General features: G+C 39.9%; 4 protein-coding genes across 10 annotated transcripts; 2 read left to right on the top strand and 2 right to left on the bottom strand.

Moving 5' to 3' along the window:
• Positions 1 to 405: 405 nt before the first annotated feature.
• Positions 406 to 4,974, top strand: lrrc47 (leucine rich repeat containing 47). Its single transcript, XM_085260621.1, has 7 exons — positions 406 to 1,027; positions 1,379 to 1,840; positions 1,942 to 2,058; positions 2,143 to 2,258; positions 2,713 to 2,815; positions 3,065 to 3,154; positions 4,494 to 4,974. Exons 1-7 carry the CDS (start codon positions 458 to 460, stop codon positions 4,713 to 4,715), a joined length of 1,680 nt encoding a protein of 559 aa, XP_085116747.1. The 5' UTR covers positions 406 to 457; the 3' UTR covers positions 4,716 to 4,974.
• Positions 4,975 to 5,280: 306 nt separating this feature from the next.
• Positions 5,281 to 11,182, bottom strand: LOC146550364 (L-rhamnose-binding lectin SML-like). Of its 5 annotated transcripts, none has more exons than XM_085259271.1 (12): positions 11,038 to 11,159; positions 10,707 to 10,766; positions 10,426 to 10,488; positions 7,522 to 7,682; positions 7,126 to 7,158; positions 6,986 to 7,048; positions 6,516 to 6,651; positions 6,303 to 6,412; positions 6,176 to 6,220; positions 5,945 to 6,077; positions 5,641 to 5,744; positions 5,281 to 5,500 (listed from the first exon to the last, which is right to left on the bottom strand). In XM_085259271.1, the coding sequence occupies exons 4-12, from the start codon at positions 7,550 to 7,552 to the stop codon at positions 5,478 to 5,480; spliced, it is 678 nt and encodes a 225-aa protein (XP_085115397.1). In that variant the 5' UTR covers positions 7,553 to 7,682; positions 10,426 to 10,488; positions 10,707 to 10,766; positions 11,038 to 11,159; the 3' UTR covers positions 5,281 to 5,477. The 5 variants fall into 5 exon arrangements, with proteins under 5 accessions (XP_085115397.1, XP_085115398.1, XP_085115399.1 ...); XM_085259272.1 differs by having other exon boundaries at positions 11,071 to 11,136; XM_085259273.1 differs by lacking the exon at positions 10,707 to 10,766 and having other exon boundaries at positions 11,071 to 11,182.
• A 1,560-nt stretch (positions 11,183 to 12,742) lies between these two features.
• casp9 (caspase 9, apoptosis-related cysteine peptidase) lies at positions 12,743 to 15,662 on the bottom strand. 2 transcript variants are annotated; one of them, XM_085259945.1, is made up of 11 exons: positions 15,546 to 15,662; positions 15,294 to 15,444; positions 14,987 to 15,197; positions 14,815 to 14,871; positions 14,685 to 14,737; positions 14,420 to 14,596; positions 14,250 to 14,339; positions 13,896 to 14,043; positions 13,628 to 13,816; positions 13,436 to 13,545; positions 12,743 to 13,336 (listed from the first exon to the last, which is right to left on the bottom strand). In XM_085259945.1, the coding sequence occupies exons 2-11, from the start codon at positions 15,423 to 15,425 to the stop codon at positions 13,232 to 13,234; spliced, it is 1,272 nt and encodes a 423-aa protein (XP_085116071.1). In that variant the 5' UTR covers positions 15,426 to 15,444; positions 15,546 to 15,662; the 3' UTR covers positions 12,743 to 13,231. The 2 variants fall into 2 exon arrangements, with proteins under 2 accessions (XP_085116071.1, XP_085116070.1); XM_085259944.1 differs by having other exon boundaries at positions 15,294 to 15,648.
• Positions 15,663 to 15,849: 187 nt separating this feature from the next.
• Positions 15,850 to 22,479, top strand: LOC146550362 (dnaJ homolog subfamily C member 16-like). Of its 2 annotated transcripts, XM_085260269.1 has the most exons (15): positions 15,851 to 16,058; positions 16,405 to 16,586; positions 16,668 to 16,734; positions 17,269 to 17,593; positions 17,704 to 17,888; positions 18,005 to 18,109; positions 18,189 to 18,347; positions 18,661 to 18,791; positions 18,895 to 19,078; positions 19,201 to 19,380; positions 19,916 to 19,992; positions 20,161 to 20,241; positions 20,395 to 20,484; positions 20,575 to 20,745; positions 20,846 to 22,479. In XM_085260269.1, the coding sequence occupies exons 2-15, from the start codon at positions 16,414 to 16,416 to the stop codon at positions 21,291 to 21,293; spliced, it is 2,376 nt and encodes a 791-aa protein (XP_085116395.1). In that variant the 5' UTR covers positions 15,851 to 16,058; positions 16,405 to 16,413; the 3' UTR covers positions 21,294 to 22,479. The 2 variants fall into 2 exon arrangements, with proteins under 2 accessions (XP_085116394.1, XP_085116395.1); XM_085260268.1 differs by having other exon boundaries at positions 15,850 to 16,586.
• Positions 22,480 to 23,060: the final 581 nt, after the last annotated feature.

Here is a 23,060-nt window from a genome sequence, read left to right as displayed (position 1 = left end):
GTCAGTGTAGTTTTATCAGCAGCATTGGCTAGCGACGTTTATCATTTTAATTCGTCTTTTGCACGTTCTTTTGTATGTTTTTTGTGCGTATTTGGATACGGTAGGAATTTCAATAAATTCATAAACGTTTTGTATTGTGCTTCAGAACAGCAATAATACGGCAACAATAATAAAGGAAGTTTGATCTCACCTTCAGAATAAAGGCATAAAGTAGCAGTAGCTTCAAGATTTGTTTTTCAATTATCTTAGCAATAACATGACGACAGCAAAGGCAATAAAATGCAAAAGAGACTAAAACACTAACTCTTTGCTTAATTTCTTAAAGCTACATTTTGATACATTTACTAGAGTTTCGTACACACGCCCATACGTGTATTTCTTTTAAATGATATTCACTTAGTTTGAAAATTTTAAACGGAAGTTGTGAGCTTTAGCACACTTGCATCAATCTAGCAGCATGGATGACACGAAGAAATGGCCAGAAGTAGAAAAAGCAGCGACAGAGAAGAGGCGTGAGTTGGTTTTACAGGGGCCCGCTGTTGATAAGAGAATTTCCTCAAACGGGGGACTCGACTCCTCCATCTACTCTCTGACACTACTGAATTATCTGGAAGTTAGCCAGTGCCCCAGTCTGACAGAGATCCACGAGGATATCCGGCATCTGACAAACCTCCAGAGTCTCATCCTGTGCAGAAACAAGCTCGCATCCATCCCTAATGTCATCGGCAACCTCAAGTCTCTAAAGGTCCTAGACCTGTCAGTCAACAACCTTACAGTCTTACCAGAGGGGGTCACCCAGTTAAGGGAGCTGAACACGCTCAATGTGAGCTGTAACAACCTGGAGGTCCTGCCTGAGGGACTCTCTCAGTGCACCAAGCTCTCCTCCATCAACATCTCCAAGAATCGCGTCATCGGGTTTCCTGCTGACTTTTACTCTGAGAAACTGGACCTGCTCAGCACCGTGGTGGCCTCTGACAACTTAATTGAAGAGCTGAGTGGAGAGATTCACAAACTAGCTGCTCTGAAGGTGAACTCCATTCACAAAAATGTTGTTTTCCACCAATCAACAAGTGTAAACCTGCCTTAATTTTATTTTGCTCGACACATGGCTCACCACAATATGAGCCATGTTCACCAGGGCAGGAAAGCTCTTAACATATGATTTAAGATGGCTTTCACTTTTTGCTAATATTATATGCTGGATAAACTGTCACATTTTTAAACATGCTTTGTAAATAGAAGGTCCTATATGTGTGCCCGCTTGGTTGCTGTAAAAGCTTAAATTATGTACACTTAAACTTCAGGGTACTTTTTTAGAGTGTGAGACTCCTGTGACACTCTGCCCTTGTTTTTGTCTTCCTCTGGCCCATCTTTGCAGGTCCTGGATCTCTCCAATAATAAGCTGAGAGAGATTCCCTCCGATCTGAGTGACTGCCCCAAGCTGAAGGAAATCAGCTTCAAAGGCAACAAGCTGAATGACAAGCGTCTGGAGAAGATGGTCAACGGGTGCCAAACCAAGTCGATCCTCGATTACCTGAGAGGAAAAGGAAGAGGCAAACAAGGGGAAGATAAAGGTGATGCTGACGGAGGACGCAGCACAGACAAGAAAAAAAGGCAGCAGCAGAGGAAGAAGAAGGAGAAGGCATCAGATGAGCAGGATGAGGTGGAAGAGCTGAACAAGATGGTGGTGAGGGTTCTCCATGTTTCAGATGCTCCTACGGCACTTACAGTCAAAGTGAGTGCAGAGGTGAAAGATGTGAGACCCTACCTGGTGTGCTGCATAGTCAGAGGTATGAACCTAAAGTCTGGGAATGCTCTCAAACGGTTTCTGATGGCTCAGGTAAGATCCAAAACCTCACTATGATATTAATTCGGCATCACATCTGACATACCCAAATATGTGTTATAGAGTCCATAAAGAATAGCTTTTTGTTTTTCCAGACAAAACTTCACGATGACTTGTGTGGTAAGAGGACCATAGCAACCATTGCAACTCATGATGTGCAGCAGCTCAAAAGTCCCCTTATGTATGATGTCAAACAACCTACCCAGCTCAAGGTACAAATGACAGAGAAGTCTTGTTTGTTAAACACTCTTTAAAAAAAAAAAGACTCCTAATTTCACATGTTTATTCACCATTAGATTGTTGCGCTGGGTCGGAAGGAGATGACCGCCGTCGAGCTTATAAGGCATCTTCATCTAGAGGCTGAAGAGCTGAGGAAGCAGAAGAAGAGGCAGAATGTTACAGGCCTCCACAAGTCAGTACTGCATGTGACCTTTCCACACAGCACAAGCTTTGTTAACACTGGGTCAAAGATCTCCATTAGTCAGCCTCATAAAACCTTTGTGTTCAAGGCTCGAACCAATTTTAAGGACAAAAAACAATTTATGTAAAAAAATCCAAGGGACTGTTTAGATTAGAGGTGTGCGAGATGTTTAAACACATGAGGGCAGCAGAGGTGTGTCAGACCACAGAATTGGTTTGAGTATTTTGGCCTTGAGCACTAAGTATTGTTCTGTTTAAAAAAAAAAAAAGTCAGGGGCAGTGCCAAGACTTCGGCTGAGGTTTCAGAAATAAATACCAGAACACCTAAAAATGAGTTTTAAGTTCTGCAAGGTTAATGGTTTTAATTGCAAACAAACCTCTCGCCTATTCTGTTGTCTCTGTCACCAGCCAAACAGTTTTTTGTTCTTTTTGTGTTGTTTTTAAAGATACCTCCAGCTTCTGCAAGGAAAGCCACTCTATCCATGTCTAGTAGATGCAGAAGGTGACGTGATTTCATTCCCACCAATCACCAACAGTGAGAAAACCAAGGTGTGTACATGTGGATATTCTCCCTATCTTATATTAGTCATTTACATTAATATTTACATTACTTTTACAGAATACAATGGATTTGATTTTTAGAGAAATAACAAGTCAGCTTGCATTCTGTCCTGATTTAACGAGACAGAATTAAAGCTCATCAGAGGTGCTTATCAGCTGATGTTCTGTGCATCATTGTGCTGTTTTTATGTCTTTTCGTGATCTGACGGAAATAATTACATGAGCTTTACTGTACAGATCAAGAAGACGACCAAAGAGTTGTTCGTGGAGGTCACGAGTGCGACCAGCCTGCAGACCTGTAAAGATGTTATGGATGCTCTGATTGTAGTAAGTGCACTGCCTTTTCTTTAGTGAATGATAATTTATCTCTGTATCACAACACGAGACAGGGATGCACAGTTCTGACTGTAATACTTGTTAGAGAGACCCTGAAGGAAAAACAGTGTCCTGAGGGTAGCAAGAGGAAAGTCATTCAAGGTTCAGTTCTAAGTAAATTTAAGGGGAATGTTTTTGAGCAAGTGAAAGCCTCAGTCATGGTAATGTGCTTGGTAGTTAATGGAAAACCTTTTAGTAGACTGACACTGTGAGGGTAATGCCTCCGGTAAGGCCGGAATGGGGATTGATGATGGTACACACGTCTGGTTTAGGAAATCTGTTTAACAGAATCAGTTTTTTTGCAGTTTGCAAAGTCCACTAATTTTTTCTCGTGAGTGGTATTTCTAGGCCGTTAACACCTTGTCATGAGCGGTACTGTTTGGAGGAAATGAAGAAAGTTGAAGAAGAGAGCTCAGAAAGGTGTTGCAACCTGTGAGCAGTGTACAAAGCCAGACTTTCTTAATTGTAGAACTGCTTAAATACAAAAAGGAGTCAGTGCTGTGACATGAAGTGCTTTAAATTCCTAACAGAGGTTTTTGAGTAGAATGAATCAAAGAAAGCAGAGACAATCAGTGACATTAAGAAGTACCTTTACTTCTATGTGTGTGTGTGTCTGTGGAGCAGTTTTGTAGTGTTACACAGTATTTGCACCTTATAATTGGCGTTTTCTTACTACACACCTTGCAGAAGAATTGAAATTTTCCATGCTTAGGCTGATTATTTAATGTAAAGGCATTATAAAAAAATTATTAAAGGAGAAATTTTCGGTGAGTGTTATGCAGCGCATCAAGTTCCAGCCTTTTTCCAAAATGGACAAATTAATTTTCTTTATATAAAAATGGCAAATTGAAAAAAAAAATGCTTGAAGTCCTTGCAAATCTTTTGAAAGTAAAAAAACCAAACAAAAATATAACGTGTATAAAAGAATTCACAGCCTCTTCTCAATACTTTGTTGAAGCACCTTTGGCAGAAATTACAGCCTCAAGTCTTTCTGAGTATGATGCTACAAGTTTAGCATACCTGTAGTTTTTCTCATTATTCTTTGGGGAAACCTCTCAAGCTCCATCAGGGTTCAATGAGATGTTGAGTGTCATGGCAAAGGCTGTGAATACCAATGTGTTTTTAGTTTTTATAAAGAATTTAAATCCAACCTTTTTCACTTTTACATTATGGGGTATTTTGTATAGACTTTTGAGGTGATCTGATCTCTCTCTGAGGGACTTCTTGGTAAAATAACAATCGAAAAAAATTGCATACACACATTTAACAGGCAGTTCATGTTTCTCTGCAGAAAATGGCAGAGTTGAACAAGTTCACAGCAGAGCATCAGGAAGAGGCGGGGTCAGATGGAGAAGGGGGTGGCCCACCAGTGCCTGCTGACAGCAGCGAGGCATCCAGCCAGCTGATCATCCAGCAGGTGCGAACGGTCGACCAGGACGGGAACCTGAAGGTGGTGTACCCGTCAAAGACAGATCTCTCCAACGACATGAACAACTTGACTATTATTTGGTAACAGTGCATTGGATTAAACCTCATGTTTGTACTCATTCACATGCTACGTGAAGTTATTTTAACAGTTTAAAGGATGGGGCTGTGTGAGCATTGAGGCTCATTTTTATGACTTTGACTTAAACGTGCTTCAAACATACAATAACAATGTCGAACAATGGTTTATTTTGAAAAACTCTGACATTGTTAATACATGTTGCTGATTCATGTAAAGCTTTTTGAACCATAATTACTTTAATAAATCCATTTCCAAATTCAGCGATCATGCTGTGCATCTGAGGCATCATTTTTAAAACGGAGATAGCCATCCATGTGGAAATGGTGGTTGATTTTAACTCGGGGTAGTCACTTTTTATTAGTGGCAGATTTTATTGGCTTTTTTCAGAATTCCTTTAAAAAAAACAACTTTTCAAGTAAGTCATTCCTAAGTAGGTTTTAATAAACTTTATTTCTGATTGTAGATATTGACATTCTTGATTACAGCTGCTCATGCAGAATACAACCCAAACAGGAAAAATAAACCGCATCATTTCCTGTGCAGCAGCACAACATAAAACAAGACTCAAAGCTTTTATAGTATGCAAATTTGCTATGTTTATTGTGTTATGCAGATTGTACAGAGTTGACAAATATTATATATTTCCCAGTGAGAAACCACAAGAATAACAAAGTGTCCTATTCAAAATTTGAATGAGACAGAAATTTTAATCTTATATTTGTGAAAGTAAAGTAAATGCTTGTGACATGAAACTAATATCAGAGACGTTTATGGAGTGATGGTGACAGGATCTGCAAAAGAGTGGAAAACAAAGGTATGGTAAGATTGTTGCCATATTCAGTGTGTATCTTGCATTTCTCCACACCCCGACACAAAAACTCTTTATGGCTAGATTGGCTGTTTGCACTGACAGAGCTAAACAGGTACTTACAATCACAAACGTAAGACACCTCCAGGTACTTGTACGTGCCAAAGCAGGGGTCTCCAAACACTGAGTTGCTGGCGCTGATAGTACAGCTATTTTTCCCGTTACACCTGTAAACGTAGAATGGCATGACTGAAAAGGGCCATTGAGTCACTGATCCCATGGAATATATTACTAAATATGGGCAACATCTAGAATTATTTTCTTTTTTTTAATCCTCGTATATAAAACCTCCACCATCGTGGTTCATTCTTTGCCTTATTTCCTTCCGAAGTGAACAAGGGAACTTGTTTATGCTTCACTCACTGACCTCTCAGCGACTTTGGGAGTGGGGTTTGAGCAGTACACATTTTGAATCTGAGAGTCAGGCCGCCTGAAAGAGCAGGTGGTCTTGTCAAGGCGTCCGTAGTAAGCTCCGTAGACCAATATTACCTGCCCAACATCTATGCCAAAGAAGAGGAAAGAGGCACGGAATGAAAAGTAGCTCATTTGTAGGTTCGTCACATTGTTCCAACACAAATACAAAAAAACATAATCTTACCACAGTACAAATGTGCCAAAGAACCCTCACAGGTCACTGTTTGAACTGTTAGAAAAAACCCAACAAAAATAAACATCAATCACATCACACAGACTGGTTAGCAGACTCATGCAGACATGTGACTGACTTGCTGGGAAGCAGGTGTAGTTGGTCGCCAGGTATTTGAAGATGCCGACGCAGGGATCCGAGGTACGAACGACATTTGTGTTTATCTCGCACACCTTCCTGCCATCACACCTTTAGGAATAACAGTGAGTGTTATGTACGTAGTGTATATAACATAAAATATATAGAAAAATACCTGAAGACTCACTGGCAGTTGAGCACTAAAATATAATACCTTCTCTTAAGGATATCCACGGTGCCGATTTGAGAGCACTGTGTATTTTGAAGCTGATTCTGAGGCCTGCCCTCACTGCAGGTCTCACGGTCTTTACGTCCGTACAGTGCAGCCTGCACTATGATCGCTCCATTATCTGTTAAACACCAAGGAATGTCTTTTTGCACCCGAGTACAACTATACTGTATACTTTGTCCTTAAGCCAAGATTATATGCTCAGCCAAAACTGTAAAGCACTTTTCACAGCTTTATGAGCTTTCAACACATTTCTGGAAAAAATGTTACTAAGGCAGTATTTTTAACCTGACATCTTTATCATGTTATAACATTAACATTTTCAGGGTTATTTAAGCTGATGTTTAATGTACAAAACTACAATGCTGGTTGATGAAAAATATTTATGCTTTAAAAATCAAGATGTGCTGTTTGTTGTGGATGCTGACACACAGTCTTGGATATTTTACACATACCACAGCTTAAGTGCTGGACATTGATTCCATCATCACAGGTCAATGCTGTCTCCGTGGAAACAACTAAAGCAATAAATATGAAAGATTAAGTATATAGATTAAGTATATAGAGAATAAATGCTGCACTATCAGATATTTACCTGATGATGTGAGCAAACAAGCTGTTGCAAGCACTGAAAACAAACATCAGTGTCTATTTTTATTATAAAAGAAAAAATTGCACTTTTTAAAGTTTGAAAAATTTCTCTATTATTGCAGAGAAGCATACATTATTTATTAATTTTTTATAATACATAGAACATATTAACAACAATATTAGTTTCTGCAGATTTTATTAAGTAAAGTTTGTAAATTGGTAACAACAGTTTCAAATCAATCAATTCTTCCCTCATTCTTTACTCCATAGGTAGCAAACACTGTAGTTTATTCTGTAATGACTGAAATCATAAAATAAAAAAATTTGCCTCCAATGCATCCTAATTTGAATATGAACCCACATAATTGTCACACTGGCAGTGAATCATTTGTATACTCACGCAGTGTGGTGCAGAGTCTGAAGGAGAGCATGGCTGTAGAAGCTCCAGTCTCGAGAGGCTTGCAGAACTGATAGTGGCTGGGACGGTTACGCTGGTATTTATCCTGCTGGCTCAAGAATTGAACAAGATCTCGATCTTGCACAACTACTGGCTCTTACTTCCTGGTGAAAAAATGTGAACATGAGACCAACTCGCATTGTTGTTCAAGTGCAACAAAGGCAATGGACAATGACTTGTTGTCTTTGGGCTGTAATGATGATGATGGTAAGAACTTCACATAATCAAAGTGGTTTTTGTTTTCAAGCCCAACAATGGGCTCATTCATTATTCTTGAAAATGAATCTGTTCCGAACATATTTATTACAGCTGATTCCTGGAAGGAGTATCCATTTCCCTTCAGGTGTGGTTAGATTTCAGGCTTATGGCTTGGTGACACACTTTACTATGTTTACACGAGAGTTTAGGTTTTTAAGAGGTGGCTGTGTAAATTTGTAAAAGGTAAATGAGTCAGAACTTCAGGTGTTTAAAAGCATAGGATAAAATGTGTAAATAGGCGAATGAGGGTTGTAAAAAGCAATTTGAGTGCTCAGAGTAGAAAAGCGCTTTGTAATTAGGTCCATAATTTGTCTGACACATTTTACCTCTCTACACTACTAAAGTGGATTTTAAATCAAACAAAATATACAGCATGTTTTTAGTCCCAGTACTCCTATTTAAACATTTTAATTTATGCCTTTGAACACTTTCTGATTTTCTCACACAGGCTCAGATGGATATGTCAGGACAAATTTGCCTGTTTTTGTTTGCAACTTGAAACAGCATTTGCTTATGAAGCATCTTTGACATTAAGTAGTCACAATAACTTCAGATAGCTCTTTGAGTGGTTACAGTTTATTGTTTTAGTGAACTTCCTGCAGTAACACCTGTTACTGTATTCCTGTCTCCGCCTTCTTAAAGACCCAGAATTACCGCACATCTTGAATTACTGCAGCGAAACTGTACCAGGAAGCGTACATTAAGGATTTTGAACTATGATGTTTAAGTGTTGTCACTGCTGAGGATTCGTGGACACAGATCCTTATTTACTACGCTGCTGTTTACAGTTTAACTTTTCATCAGAACAAGCACTTCTAATTGTACTTTGCTCCTCACTGACAAAACAAGTCCAGTAAATTCACTTTTATCTTTAAGTTTAGGACAGTAATCTGTCTTAATTTATTTTGTTGTTTAGTTAGCATATGGGGAAAAGTCCTGTGGTTATCCATCCGTCCTGTTCGAATAAACCCAAAGTTCAGGAACATCTTCTTTAGATCTGTTCAGTTTTATTCATGTGGCACCACTTAAACAGTCAACAAATTTTGACTCAAATATGTTATATTGTAAGGTAAAGACCCCAAAGAGTTAATCTCAGACAAATGTTCACACAAATGTGAATTACATTCACTTCATTAATGAAGTGAATGCAGTTCAGTAATCAAAGGTGTTTGGCTATAACTGACTACATGTGTATACTGTATCATAAGTGGACAGACATGGATGTAAACCACACCTTAACCATTTGGCTGAGGCAAAACTACCACAAGGCAGTGATTCTAACTAAAAGGTACTCTGGATATTATTAAATGTGAACATATTGTTAAATATGACATTTTTTGTTTGTCAGGTGTCCTGTTTGAAGAAAACACTTGGTAGCCACTTGAATGAATGTAAATAAACACATTTACATGAGGGCAACCTGATTTCAAGGAAATAAAAATGCTCAAATTTTTTATACATTTTTAGACATGAGTTTAAACGGCTGCCATTTTCTTTCTGAGTATTTATTACACGGCGTGCTGCGAGGAAAAGCCTGTTCTAACGTTTGAGTCTAAGGATTATTGTGAGCACCTAACAGCTCTTATTTTCTCTTGAAACTCTTTCATGTGATTCTTGTGTTGGTGGTTAAAGAGGTTTGTCCTGTTTGAGTGGTGGTGGGGACCAGTTTGTGGCATAATTTGGATAGTACAGTTTTCTGGGGCGTGTCAGACTTTTCATAACCAAACCATGTCCATGCAACAGGGGGAGCCCCTCGTTTAACAATAAGGTCCTCGATTTCTTTTGACTGCTCCTTCTGTTTGGAGCTAGCTGGTTCTGCCTCATCCTTGCTGGCCATGCTGGTATTCTCTGTGCCTTCATCTGCGTGGTGACTGTAAGCGCCATTTATAGTTACTTGATGTTTTTATTTGAGGTCATTTGTTTGATGCATATTCTGAAATTTTATGTTTGAGAATAATGTATATCATTTCAGTTTATTTTGAATAGTCTCAACAGAAACTTGAGCTTTATTGTGAAAGGTTTATGTGGAAAATAAACAACACAATGGTTTTACCAGGGGCGATTCTAGGATCAGAGCTTTGGGCGTGCTGAGCACCCAGAGAGTGTGCTTTTGGAAAACATTTAAAGCTGCTGTACAGAATCTTTGAAACAAGCTAGCTTAAAACATTTTTAGAATATAAACAGAGCACCCTGCTTCTCTTTACAGCTCCTCACTCCACCAGGGCACCGTTCGGCACTTTCTGATAGTGTGCAAATGTGATGTATGTACTGCGGCAGTCATACAGACAACTGGATGGTCCAAAAGTTAGCCGACCTATTACTGGCTGAGGTTTTAGTAGAGTTGTGGCTGAACCACATAAAAATATATAATTAATTTTAATCTCCCCGATCAATTATAATGTTATGTTGGAATGTTGTTAAAGAGGGTCAAAAATGTTTCAACCCAGTTTGTTTAGCAGATTCTGTATAGCAGCTTTAATATAGGGAGAACACAACTTCCTGATTGTGTGAGTAAAATCAGGTTTTTTCTCTTTGTCAGTTTAACACTTTCTGTTTTTGCCTGTCACTGTTCCCTGTCTGTTTTCTTACCTGGTTCTTCCTGACCTTGTACTTTCTCCTCACGTTCCCCTCTTTCCTCTCTCCTTCTTTGGACTGACAATCATACACAAATAGATTGTATTCAATTAGATGAAAAATTACATTAATAGGAAAAAATAGTATTAAGATCACTAACAAAAAGTCATCTCTCAGTGTACTTTCAACCAAAAGGCAAATAACCAAACCACATGAACATCTAATAAAAGATAAATATTGAAACACTCATCCTACATTATTCTTGATTGACGGATCATTTGATTTTCCACTTTTACCTGGATGTGGCTCCTTTTTTAGAAAAAACTTCCTTATATCCATTATTAACCTGGCTATCTCTTTGTACACAAACACAAACACACACACACACAACAGACGTTATAAGGTTAATGGGCATCCAGTCAGTTAGCTAGTTAGTATCCATTTAAAACAGGACAGTGGTAAAAACAGTAGGCTACGGACAATTTTAAGTTTTAGATTTTATATAGGCTGTATACATTTCAATGGGAGCAACAGGACGGTCAAATGTTGCTGATTTTACTACAGAGCAGGACGGATTGTAGGGTAGCAAACATTGTCGGAAAACACGTTTTCAACACTGCAGGTTACCTGGGTGTAATGTTTTCATGGTCTGACTCCTACCTAACTATATGAAGAGTAACTGGAGGTTAAATGTAGCTAGTATGTCCTGTTTTAAGCCAGGCACTTACACCTCCGCTCCACTGTGCCACCATCGCTCTAGCAGCAACGGCGCTAGAGCCAGAGTAGGGAGGAGGCGAGCTGGAACAAACCATTATGGGAGGGGGGGGGTTAGCTATACTTTTGTTGTTAAAATGTTACGTCTCAACCAAGTACTGTATGCTTTTTATATTTTTAGTAGTGTTTCACACAGCAAATATTGTCAAAAAAGTAAGAAATCTTTGGGGGTGCTTTGATTCATTTTGGGGGTGCTGAAGCACCCCCAGAAATGGGCTAAAATCGCCCCTGGTTTGAAACGTTTTCCTTTTCTAATTGTATAGAGACCCCTGGTGGCTTTGGAGGGAATAAATTTCTTAGATGGTAAACTGAGATGCAAACGCCAAGTCCTGGATATTGTTGTAAAAACTAATAAGTAAACATTTGATTCTTATAGTACCAGACCTACATACTGTAATTTATGTTGCACACGCAAAAGCAAAAGTATGTTACCAAAATAGGGGGAAAAAAAAGAGAAAGGTGTCTTGAGTTCTTTAAATACTTTTTCAGCTGTGTGAAACCATGAAAGGTACTTCCCATGGGAACAATTTGGACATGCAATGCATCTGATCATCCTTTCTGAGCAGTACACTTTCAAATCGTAACTATTTTTATTGTTACCGCACTACTGCGACTATTACACTTTCATTTTGTAGGAAAACCCTCAGCCTTCGAAGCTACCCTATTTTGCAGAACTTAAAATCTTGGGTTGCAGTTTCACACAGCCAAATTGCCCTCGAGTGTCTGATGCTGGCTTCCTGAGAGTTTTGATGAGTCTTGTGTGACTTTCTTGTATGTATTGTCTGTTTCAAATCCCTGCAAAAAGTTTAATGATATTCAAAACTGAGATGTAATGATTTTTTCTTTTTGAGATGTTTTTGGTGGACGTCTTACGCTTTACTGTTGCTATTAATTTCCCATCTTGAAGAAGTTGGATTTGTTCTATCCCAAACACAGCAGTTACTGTGGCCACATTCTCTATTAAATCTGGGGGGTTTTTTTTATTCTTTAATACACTCTCAACACACTGTCACACTCAAAATCTGGTCAAAAATGTTGAGTCTGCTGTAAGAGCTACCTGTAGAACTTGTGATGAAAGTAGGTGGGATCATGAGACTTCCAATCAGTTCAAATACTTACAAATGTATAGTTGATTTATACCACTTAACAAAATCCTTTTTTTTCCTAACAGGCATTACAACTTTAGACATTTCTATGGCTGAGTGTGGCCAGCCTGGGTTCGAGTCCGACCCACGGCCCTTTGCCACATGTCTCCCTCTCTCTCGCTCAGCTTTCCTGCCATTTCTTGACTGTATCTGTCAATAAAAAACTTAAAAAGGCAAAGAAAAGCAAAATTGTGTTTAATTATTATTTAACGTTTAAAAGAGGATTCAGTACTTCAAATTTGTTGAAGTCAACACTTTCTCATTCCTACATAAGCACAACAGACCAAACAAAGAGCAGTGAATGCTTCCACTCTCAGTGGAGATTTCATTTAATAATTGTATTCTTTTATAATTATTACAATAATTAATAATTTAAACTTTTACTACAGACAGAAAAAAAGAACACACAAGAATCTCACTCCTCCTTTTATTTGAGTCTGATGTGTGACTCATATCTAGTTCACGGAAAGTTATCCCAGCATGAACAAAACAGCATTTTATACATGATCAGTGCACAAACAGCCAGAACAGGAGAAAGAGCAAAAACAATGGAGAGTATAAGTTACACATTATTGGCTCTGTGAAAGAGCTGACGCACATAAGTAGACTGAAGGTTCGCAGAGTGCATGGAGTGCATCTTTCCTCTGTCAGCTGCTACTGCATGTGTGAATTAAAACAAAAATAACCTGAACAACATTTTCATAGTAATAGTTCAGTATTTTAAAAAGCTCATTTAGAATCCATTAACCCTCAGAAAACACAGAAAGGTATTACAATTACAAGATGTCATCCATTCAGTTATAGCAGATTCACAGCAGAGTCAGAAATCACACACACTGTAACTGTGCCGAAAAAGAAGTTACAGTGCTGTGAAACTGAAAGAGACTACTGCACTTATTCCATTACGTTTGGGTTCGAAAGTAGAGGAGTTTGCGGAGGAAGTTAAAGGAACCGGGCATTTGTTTGTATAGGCCTTTTGCAGAGTTTTGGGAGACTTCGTTGTTAACCTAAAACAAGAAGAGTCAATAATCAGACATCACTGTGTCTAAAGCCAAAATCTCTTAAAGTCCTCAGTTATTTTTTCTGATATATTAAGAGAAGCTCACCATCATCAACATTGTGACTAAGTCAACAGTGGCAGCGTTTTCCTCAAGTATACAGTCCAGTGTCTGGACGTACCACGAGCCCGACTGGGTCTCTCGCCAAGAAACATAACCTGTATTGGTCACATGGCCAAAAAGGTATTAAGGACACATAGATCTGAAAGGCTGTTTTTGTTTGAAAGAAAAAACACGCACCTGGAAAAGTAGAGTAGGACACCAGGATGTCACTCGGCGTGGGCAGGGTGGGTCTGGCGTCTGGTTCATCGGACATGCTCAGAGAGTCGCTGCTGGATGACATTGGAATAGCATCCGTCTGGTCATCCATTCCACCAGAGGATGGTTCGACCTCATCGGGGGACACCTCGAAGCCCATGTCTCTCTCATCTTGGGGACAAACACAAGCTCATTTTTACACCTCACTTGTTCCTATTAATTTTTAAACTGTGCGTTTTCTGACAGCTACCTCCTCCACAGGCCTGGATGAAGAACAGTTTAGGTTTGCCTTGCAAAGACGGGCAATGCTGGCCATTGAGGTAGTTTGTGATGTGCTGCACTGGTACGTACTGTCCGTCCACACCGTACACGGCACCAGGAAAGCGGTTGTGATTCACCTAAGGAAAGAAATATTAGCAAAAATCGTCTTACATGTCAGTCCAGTCAGATGTAGATCACATAATGGCATTTGCCAGTTAAATATTAAAATATTAACTGTAAAAAATATTAAATCCTGTGTATTTCCAGAATATTCCAGCTGATTATTCTGAAGGGATGCAATGTTTTTTTTAATGAACATCAGAATCAGCTCAGCATGTCTTACCTCAGTGCCATGGGACAACATGATGACCACGCAGCAGTCATACTGGGAATGATCCTTCTTCGACAAAGTCAACAGCTCATGTTTGATTTGCTGGAATGTGGAATTAACCGTTAGGTCCGCAATCTTTAATACCCCTCAACACACACAGAGGCAGAAGACCCGATTCTTACTTTTTGTCTCAGGTTCGTCCTCACTTCCACGACAAAGTTGAGTGTCTTGAATCGTCTCTCCAGCTTTTCACAGTCTATGTTGGAGCCCTTGCGATTTTTCAGCATGCTGTGAGGTTCAAACTCCATGTTGTTTATGATGAGGCAGTAACCACACGGGCTCGCGTCCATTTTATAGCCCTAAGGCACAGAGAGGCGCAGAATAAAAAGAAAACAGAAAGGGCTGTCACGTAAACATGTAAGTGTGCAGCACGGAAATGGTGCTTACTTGAAGGCTGTCACGTCTTACTCTGCCCGGTCCTGGCTTTCCCCCCCCAGGCGCTGTGGCACACACATTAATACACATTAAGCACAAATAAACTTACAAGACTGTTATTTAAATGGATAACATAGCTTACGAGAACTAGAAGGGATTTCTGGCTTTTCAACATCTTTTCCTGGTTTGTTACCATCCACTGGAGAGGATGTCAAAGAAACAAAGGACACACAGATGAGTCAAATTCTTATCATCTGAAAGTGTTTGGCTCTAAAGACTCTCACATTAAATATTCCATAATGAAATACACTTACTAAATGGAAGAGGCTGGATTACAGGGCGGACAACTTGAGTGGGTGTTGCGGGCTGCAGGGTAACAGCTGGAGCTCCATTTTGTAGGAGCTCTGCCAAACTCTCCTGACCTGTCTCCTGAAGGCACTGCAGAAATAAGGGGAAAGCCCGACTCCCACGGGTTTCCAAGTCCTGGACTAACTGCCTGGCCTGGTTTCGTCTGGTCCCAGCGCTCTGATAATAGGAGACATAGTCTTAATTGAGTACAATTATGATATTTTTACTCCCCCTCTAAAAAAAAGAAAAGAAAATCACAGTCCCACGACCTACCTGTATCTCATCGATCATGTCCTGGGTGAAAATTCCTTTTTCCAGAAGGCCATCATAGAGTTTTGATGGATCCAAGTCTTTCACCAGGTTACTCCTGTTCCGCTGAAGAATATTCTTGTGTATTTCATCCATTGTCCATTTAATGCTAACGCTGGAGACACAGGGAAGAAAAAATCTGTAACTAAAAAATTGTTATTTTCGTTTTCGATCACGGGTTAATTCTGTGTCGTCAAAGGAGGAAAATGATCCTACTTCTTCGTAAAAGTGAAACGGGTACTTTGTTGTAGGAGTGTCGTTTACAGTTCGTATTTTTTTTGTCGGTTTCACAAGCTATTTCCTTGTTTACATCAGCGTTGCCTGTGATTGGTCCACTTACAGCGGATGAAGAAAAAAGCGAGGGTGTATTAGATTTATTTACCCCGCGTTCGCTTCCGCGCGGGTAGCGACCGATGGCCAGCTGAAGCTTAAATCGCGTTACGACGAGCATTAAACCAAACGCACAACGAAGAGAAACGTAACCTGTCGACAAAACACTCAATTTCCCGAAATGACTTTCGACACCGGACTCCACCCCCTTTTTTACTCTCGCTCCAGCTTCACAGCAGCAGCAGGTTATCGGCTTGCCCTGGAAGATTTGTGGGATGCTGCTGAACACACCCTTTACATTTCGCTGTCGCTTCGACTCAGCGTTGAGTCGGGGCAAATAAGGGGGCAAAACCTTCCCCCACTATGTGGCGTTGTACCGGCTGACTGCATCTGCTTCAGGTGACTAGAAACGTGGAGATGTCGCGTTGAGACAACCGCTGTAGCAACGCCACTAACACTAAGGGTTTATCCTCGAGGAACAACGTTACTGTCACGGCCCTGTAACATGACACCATAATTATATTTGATTTTCAGCTGCCGTATATCGCCTAGCTTGCTTGGGTGCTGTATGTAGCATGCTGTAATACTGTTTTTAGCATATCGTGCCTGCCTTCACCGTTTTCCCATCATCAGAAAGCTAATGGAGGGAAAGGTTTCTCAGATATGCAAGCCATCTAAAATATAGGTCCTAAACATTTTTTGCCCACTTTAAATGAATGGCGATCGCTCCTCTGATGTGTTGAAGGTAACTGTGATGGCACGGTCAAAACTGTCTCTGCCACTGGCCATTGTGGTGGTCCTCCATGTGCTGCTGGCGGGACTTGTCTATGCTGAGCCCGAGATGGACCCATACAAAATATTGGGAGTAACGAAGGGGGCAAGTCAGGCAGAGATCAAGAAGTTCTACAAGCGTCTTGCTAAAGAATGGTAAGTATTTCCTCACGACACTTCGGGCTTCAGGTTTTAAACCTCATTGTACTCTGAGCTAATAGAACTGATCTTCTCTAGGCATCCTGACAAAAACAAAGATCCGGGTGCTGAGGACATGTTTATAAAGATTACTAAATCTTATGAGGTTAGTTGGTTTTATAAATAATATTAATGGTGTGTTGCATATACAGATGAGGACAAAATGATTCCCAGGTTTTGTCAACATTTTCCCAAGCAAGAGATTATCAGCATGGCATTTCTAAAAATACTAGTTTTCTTAAGAAAACATAAATTATTTCCTAATGCACATAAGATTCGTATGACTTCATAAAACAAACAAACAAAGATTACCAGGGTCAACATTATTAACCTTATGAAGAACTAACCTTTTTATTGAGTCATAGCACAAACCACTGCTGTGCAATGATATGCTTTAACTTTGTGATGCTCAAAGCTTGTAAAATCAAGTTAATACTGAGGCTTATCATCCAATTTACTCTTTCTGTGTGTGAAGTAAAATATTGTAAGCAACCAAAATACAAACTGAAATGTTTGGAAAAATTCTCATCCAGAGTGCTAATATTTTTGTCCTCATCTGCATTGAAGTAAAACTTGAATTAGGTGGTGTGAGTCAGTAAAAGCTAATAATATATTTATATTTGTTCTACCGCAAATCCAGATCCTGTCCAATGAGGAAAAACGTGCCAATTACGACCGTTACGGGCAGATGGATGATACTCAGCCATATGGCAACACTCACTATGGCCATCGCCACGATAGCTTTTACTTCGACGAGTCCTTCTTCAACTTTCCCTTTAACAGCAAGAATCACAGAGACTTTGCTGACAGCAAGTACACATTACACTTTAACCAGTACGTTAATGACGTTGTGCCTGACAGCTACAAGAGACCGTACCTGATAAAGATCACCTCCGACTGGTGCTTCAGCTGCATCCATATTGAGCCCGTCTGGAAGGAAGTGGTGCAAGAGATGGAGAGCCTAGGTTTGGAGTGAACCTATAAATCATCCAGAATTATCATGCATCCCCTTCCTGATGTGTAAATGTATAGAGTGAGTAATGATGTGTGTTTTCTTGGTATCCTGTTTATGCAGGTGTTGGAGTAGGTGTGGTGGATGTAGGCTATGAGAGACGGTTAGCCAATCACCTCGGTGCTCACCGCACTCCATCGATACTCGGAGTCATCAATGGCAAAGTGACATTTTTCCATTATGCTGTTGCGAAGGAGCACCTGAGGCAATTTGTAGAAGAACTGCTTCCTCAGAGACTTGTGGAGCGGGTAAATGTCTGCAGGTCTTGCAAAAATGAAAAAACAAACAAACAAAAAAACGACATTGCATCGTGAGGGATTTTTAGACTACATTTATTAAAAAGGATTTGTTTTCTAAACTACAGGTAACTGACAAGAATGACCTGCAGTTCTTGAACAGCTGGCACGAGCTCAATAAGCCTCATGTGCTTCTGTTCGACCAAGTGCCTGCTGTTCCTCTGCTATATAAAGTAAGTGTTTGCTCATTTTTATGCTACATGTAACTGAAGTGCATCAACATACCAATCACTTATCTTTGCATCTACACAGTTGGCAGCTTTTGCTTATAAGGACTACTTGCAGTTTGGCTATGTGGACCAGGGCCTTTCAGAGACTGCTAATCTGCAAAAACAGTTTAATATTAACACTTATGCTCCAACAATGCTCGTCTTCAAAGAGAACATTGACAAGCCGGCTGACATTATACAGGTAAATTAAAACAATACTTGAAATAAAGTAGTGCTGTGTGATACTGCGATTTTTGCTATGGCGCCAATACCAATATCAGTACTTTTAACCTAAAAAACACAATTCAGTGCACTATATAGTGAATTTAGAGGATATTGTGCTAGCATCCATCCAATGCCACTATTGGTATTGATACTATTAACATTTAGGATCAATCCGATCATCTCTAAAATAAAGTAATTCCTTTATTTAGTTTCTTAAACCACTGTGAACTTCATGCAAAAAAAACTTGATTAAAATGTCTCTTCACTCTGTTTTTTTTTCTTCTTGACAGGCAAAAGGAATGAAAAAGCAAATTATTGACGAGTTCATGTCAAACAACAAGTTTCTCCTCGCACCACGGCTGGTCAATCAGAAGCTCTTTGATGAGCTTTGTCCTGTCAAACAGTTTCATAGACGCAGGAAGTAGGAAAACATCTGTTTACTCCTGATGACTCTAAGCAAGTTCACCGGTTTTGTTGCAAAATCATATTTTTGTCATTCACAGTAACGTCTCTCCTCCTTTCAGATATTGTGTCCTGCTGATCACGGGTGATGAAGAGATCTTTTCCTTTGGGAATCAGGCGTTTCTCTCATTTGCTTCTACCAATACCAGGGAAGTTGTGAGGTTTGCCTATGTCTACCAACGGCTACAGCAACCGCTTTGTGACATCCTCACACAAAACAAGGACAGTGTGCAGTCGCAACCACAGGTAGAGTGTCATATATTGTATTGAGAGTGTAGTGTCCTGTTGTAAGCTATACCTTTTTATAAATTCTTTTCTTGGGTTCCCATCCCCCATCTTCTTTTGGATGTGTTGGGGTGTGTGTTCAGGTGGTTATCCTTGAGCGACGTAATGCTGCAGGAAAAGCATTTTTCAAGCCAGTTACCGCCTGGAACGGCAGTGAGGAAGACAAGCAGTGTCTTCAAGAGGAGCTGGAGCGACTACAGAAGGACCCATCCATTCTCATCCATGACGCCATGCTGCCTGAACTCAACAATGAGTTTGCCTCTGTATGTTCTCTTTGAGTGGAAATCATGGGTATCAATCATAGATTGTATCTAAAGATGGATGTAGCCTCTATGCTTGAAAAGTGAAACCAGTGCAGAAATGCCTGAAAACTGCAGCTTTTTTAATGACCAGCAGGGGGCGACTGATTGGAAGTCTAATTATATGGAAGCCTTTGAGAAAACAACATTACTTCTAACTTAATTTATGACATCAGTAAATACTTCCCTCATGAGTTTGTGGTCTCGATTTTCAGTTTCAAGCATTTTTTTAAAAAAGCGTGATGTTTGTCTTGTAAATAACATTCTGTGAAAAACACAAGTTGAAACAGGATGTATTTTCACACGTGGCTATGATAGGAGAGTGTAATTTCCTAGGTTTTCAGAAGGTAACAAAGAGATTTCTAATTTAATGGATGATATTACCTTAACTACGTTCATCTTTCACTTACAATTTAAAGTCTGAACCCTGCAATCTGCAAAGATTCCTGTTTACCAACCATCAGTTCTACCAAGCCCTGTTAATGCTTTTGTTCTGTAGATGTTTATAATCCGATGGATCTATGCATCTTATGATTACCTCTCTGAAGTCATTGATGATATTCTGCATAACAACTGGTAAGTAGAACAAACTTTTATTTTTTATGAACAGAAGTTGTTGAAGTTTTGAACTGCTACTACGGCAGTGTTTAATTTGCAAACAGTGCACCCCGTACGTTCTCTTTCTGATACGGAGGAGTACACATTAGCGATTTAAATACACTGTGTCTCATTGATGACTTGCAGGCGTGAGATGATGCCCCTTCTGTCCCTCATCTTCTCTGCCTTGTTCATCTTGTTTGGGACCGTGGTCATTCAGGCCTTCAGGTTGGCTGATTTAATGTACACATTTTTTGTTTCTGTAATTTCAACAGTACAAAGAAAACCAGGAGGAAGGGGGGGGGGGGGTAAAGCAGCAATGCTGTTAATCTCTGCTATTCCTGTTCATGACTTTTGGAATTTCTCTCCGTGTTTTTTCAGTGACTCGAGTGATGATAAGCAGACAAAACCAAAGGCAAAAGATGGAACAAAAGCAGAAAATGGGTCATCAGGGAGCAGTAGTACATCAAGGCAAGACTATAATTTTTCCTCTGTTGCTTGTGGGAGCGAAATGCACGAAAAATGTTTTTCAGCTCTGCGTTTTTTTTCTGTGGATTTTAGTCGGCCTCCCAAGAAGAGTTTTGTGGAGGTGACTGAGTTGACAGATATCACCTACATGAGCAACCTGGTGAAGCTGAGGCCAGGACACATGAACATAGTGCTAGTGCTCACTGATGCCTCCAAGAACATCCTCCTTAGCAAGTTTGCCAAGGAGGTCTATTCTTTCACTGGGTAAAACAAACATTCACTCTGGAGTAACTTAAATCCAGTGTATGTGTGAGTTTCTTTTGTGTGTTTATCATATTTCTAAATCTTGTTTGCACCCTCCTAGGAGCCTGACACTACATTTCTCCTTCCTGAATCTTGACAAGCACAGCGAGTGGATGAACACACTGCTGGAGTACACCCAAGATGCAATGCAGATTGATGCCGATGACGACGAAGGGGCAAACCGCAAGATGGACTACACCGGCTACGTGCTGGCACTTAACGGTCATAAAAAGTACCTGTGTCTGTTTAAACCCGTCTACACCGGGGAAGACCTTGACAGCAAGTCGTCCGAGGATGAAGGAGCCGCCTCTGGGGGGAGGTCCAGGTCCAGGTCCCGCGATGACCACCCACCACGTAAATCCAACCGAGCTCGCAGCATATCCACCCTACAGATCCACCACAAACTGGACCGCCTGGGGTTGTGGATGGAAAGGCTGATGGAAGGCACTTTGCCTCGTTACTACATCCCAGCCTGGCCAGGACTTGACAAAATCACCCCCAATAAATAGATGGCAGGTGAAAGACTTAGTATTTATCTACTGTAACACTGAAATGGTTTCATTCATTACTGAAGATTTTTTTCTTTTTGCACTTGAGATATATATTAAGTACAGATTTTTCCTAAGTTGGGCCAAAATTATAAACTTGGCTTTAGTCTAACTACTGTGGAGGAGGCCTTTTAGCGTACCTCCAGTACTCGTTGCATGCTGTATTTTTTTTTAAACTGCTGTTAGTCATATTTTTATTCAGGCAAATGCTGCTTCAGCCTTGTGAAGAGGAAACAGAATCACTGTGGTAACGTCTACAATCTGGATTTCATGGCCATAAATCATATTTACTCACACTATGAAAGAGGCCGATAGAAGCCTTAGAGTCAGGTTATAGTCTGTCAGAGCTAGTTCGCAAGACGCTCCAGGACTTCTACAGGCTTGGACTCAGTTATACACCTAAAATGTGGCACAAATAGTAGTGTAACAGATTAAATTAGGAAAGCTGTAGAGAGAAGCTCAATGTCAGCTGCCCAACTGCAGCGTCACATTTCACTTCTGCAAAGTTAGACAAACAGGGGAAGGAGTTTGAAACTTTCACTGATGAATACTGTGAAAAGAGATGCGTCAACCCAACATTAAACATCTTTGCATTTGTATGCATCTCACTCGTAAGTTTATACATTATCTCCATCGTGCTGACTATTCCTGTGCAATATACATGTCATGACAATGCCTTTTACCCTGGACCTCGAGGCATGCTCCTTTTTTTTCTTGTCGCTTTTTTGTTATGGGGTTGTTGATACACACAAGATTTATTCAACAACCTTGGCCTACTTAGAAATCTTAGCCAGTAGCTTTATGTAGCAAACATAATAAACAGGCTCTCCGTTTCATCTTCTGAATGTTTTCCAACTGGCTGAGGCTGACTAACATGCCATCTTAAATTACATACCCAACTGAAAGTGGAACTTAGGTTATGCTTGCCTAGTTTATACATTTTGTTTTGTTCACATTCAATGTAAAAAAAAAAACTGTTACAATACTTTTGTTGGTACATAGTGATGTGAATATTGCACATAACCATGTTATCTATACGACGTGTATTTTAAAAATGACTTTGTTTGAAAGATACAGTGAATGTTTTACACTACTGAGACTACAGTTACTTGTTTTTGATTAAGTAAAAAAGTGTCAGCTGTCATAAGATGTTTCAGGTGGTCTTTAATACTGTATTTATCCTCTTGTTAGTAGTAATTAAATGCATTATGTTTATGGATTAAAAGTCATTGTAATGTGTTGAGAGATTAGTTTATATTCCAGTTTAATGATCTGGGAGTACAGTTGCCCCAGGGGCTTCTTCTGCTGTAGCTGGGGGGAAGTAGATAGATTAGCTTATCAAATGCAAGAATCAATGAAATTTATGAATTATTTAAATAGCTACCAAAACCCCCCCAAAAAAACCCCAAGTTGTTTGCTAATAGTGCGCATAAACTGGTGAAATTTGTTTCTAGCCTATCACAGGCAGGAAGTGATGTACGCCTTGGACAGGTCTGACATTCATACTTCTGGGCAATTTATAATCACAAAGTAACCTGACCCCACTAACTGAATGTCTTTGGACTATGGCAGGAAGCTGAGGTATCTGTGTGCAAGCTGCACACAGAAAGGCCCTGGGCGCTTGGTGGATTTGAACCTGGACCTTCTTGCTGCGAGGGAAAAGTAGATAAAATTCTGAAGAAAGGCTCTCTTCTGTTTTGTATTCATTGACTGTGTTTAGGCTTGGTT

This window comes from Mchenga conophoros, linkage group LG20 (assembly GCF_057382185.1).
Source record: "Mchenga conophoros isolate Kocher_MC1m ecotype Shallow Benthic linkage group LG20, M_conophoros_male_GT1.1, whole genome shotgun sequence".
Taxonomy (NCBI): Eukaryota; Metazoa; Chordata; class Actinopteri; order Cichliformes; family Cichlidae; genus Mchenga; species Mchenga conophoros.
Note: the sequence above shows the minus strand (reverse complement) of the source record. Positions and strands in the feature narration are given on the sequence as shown.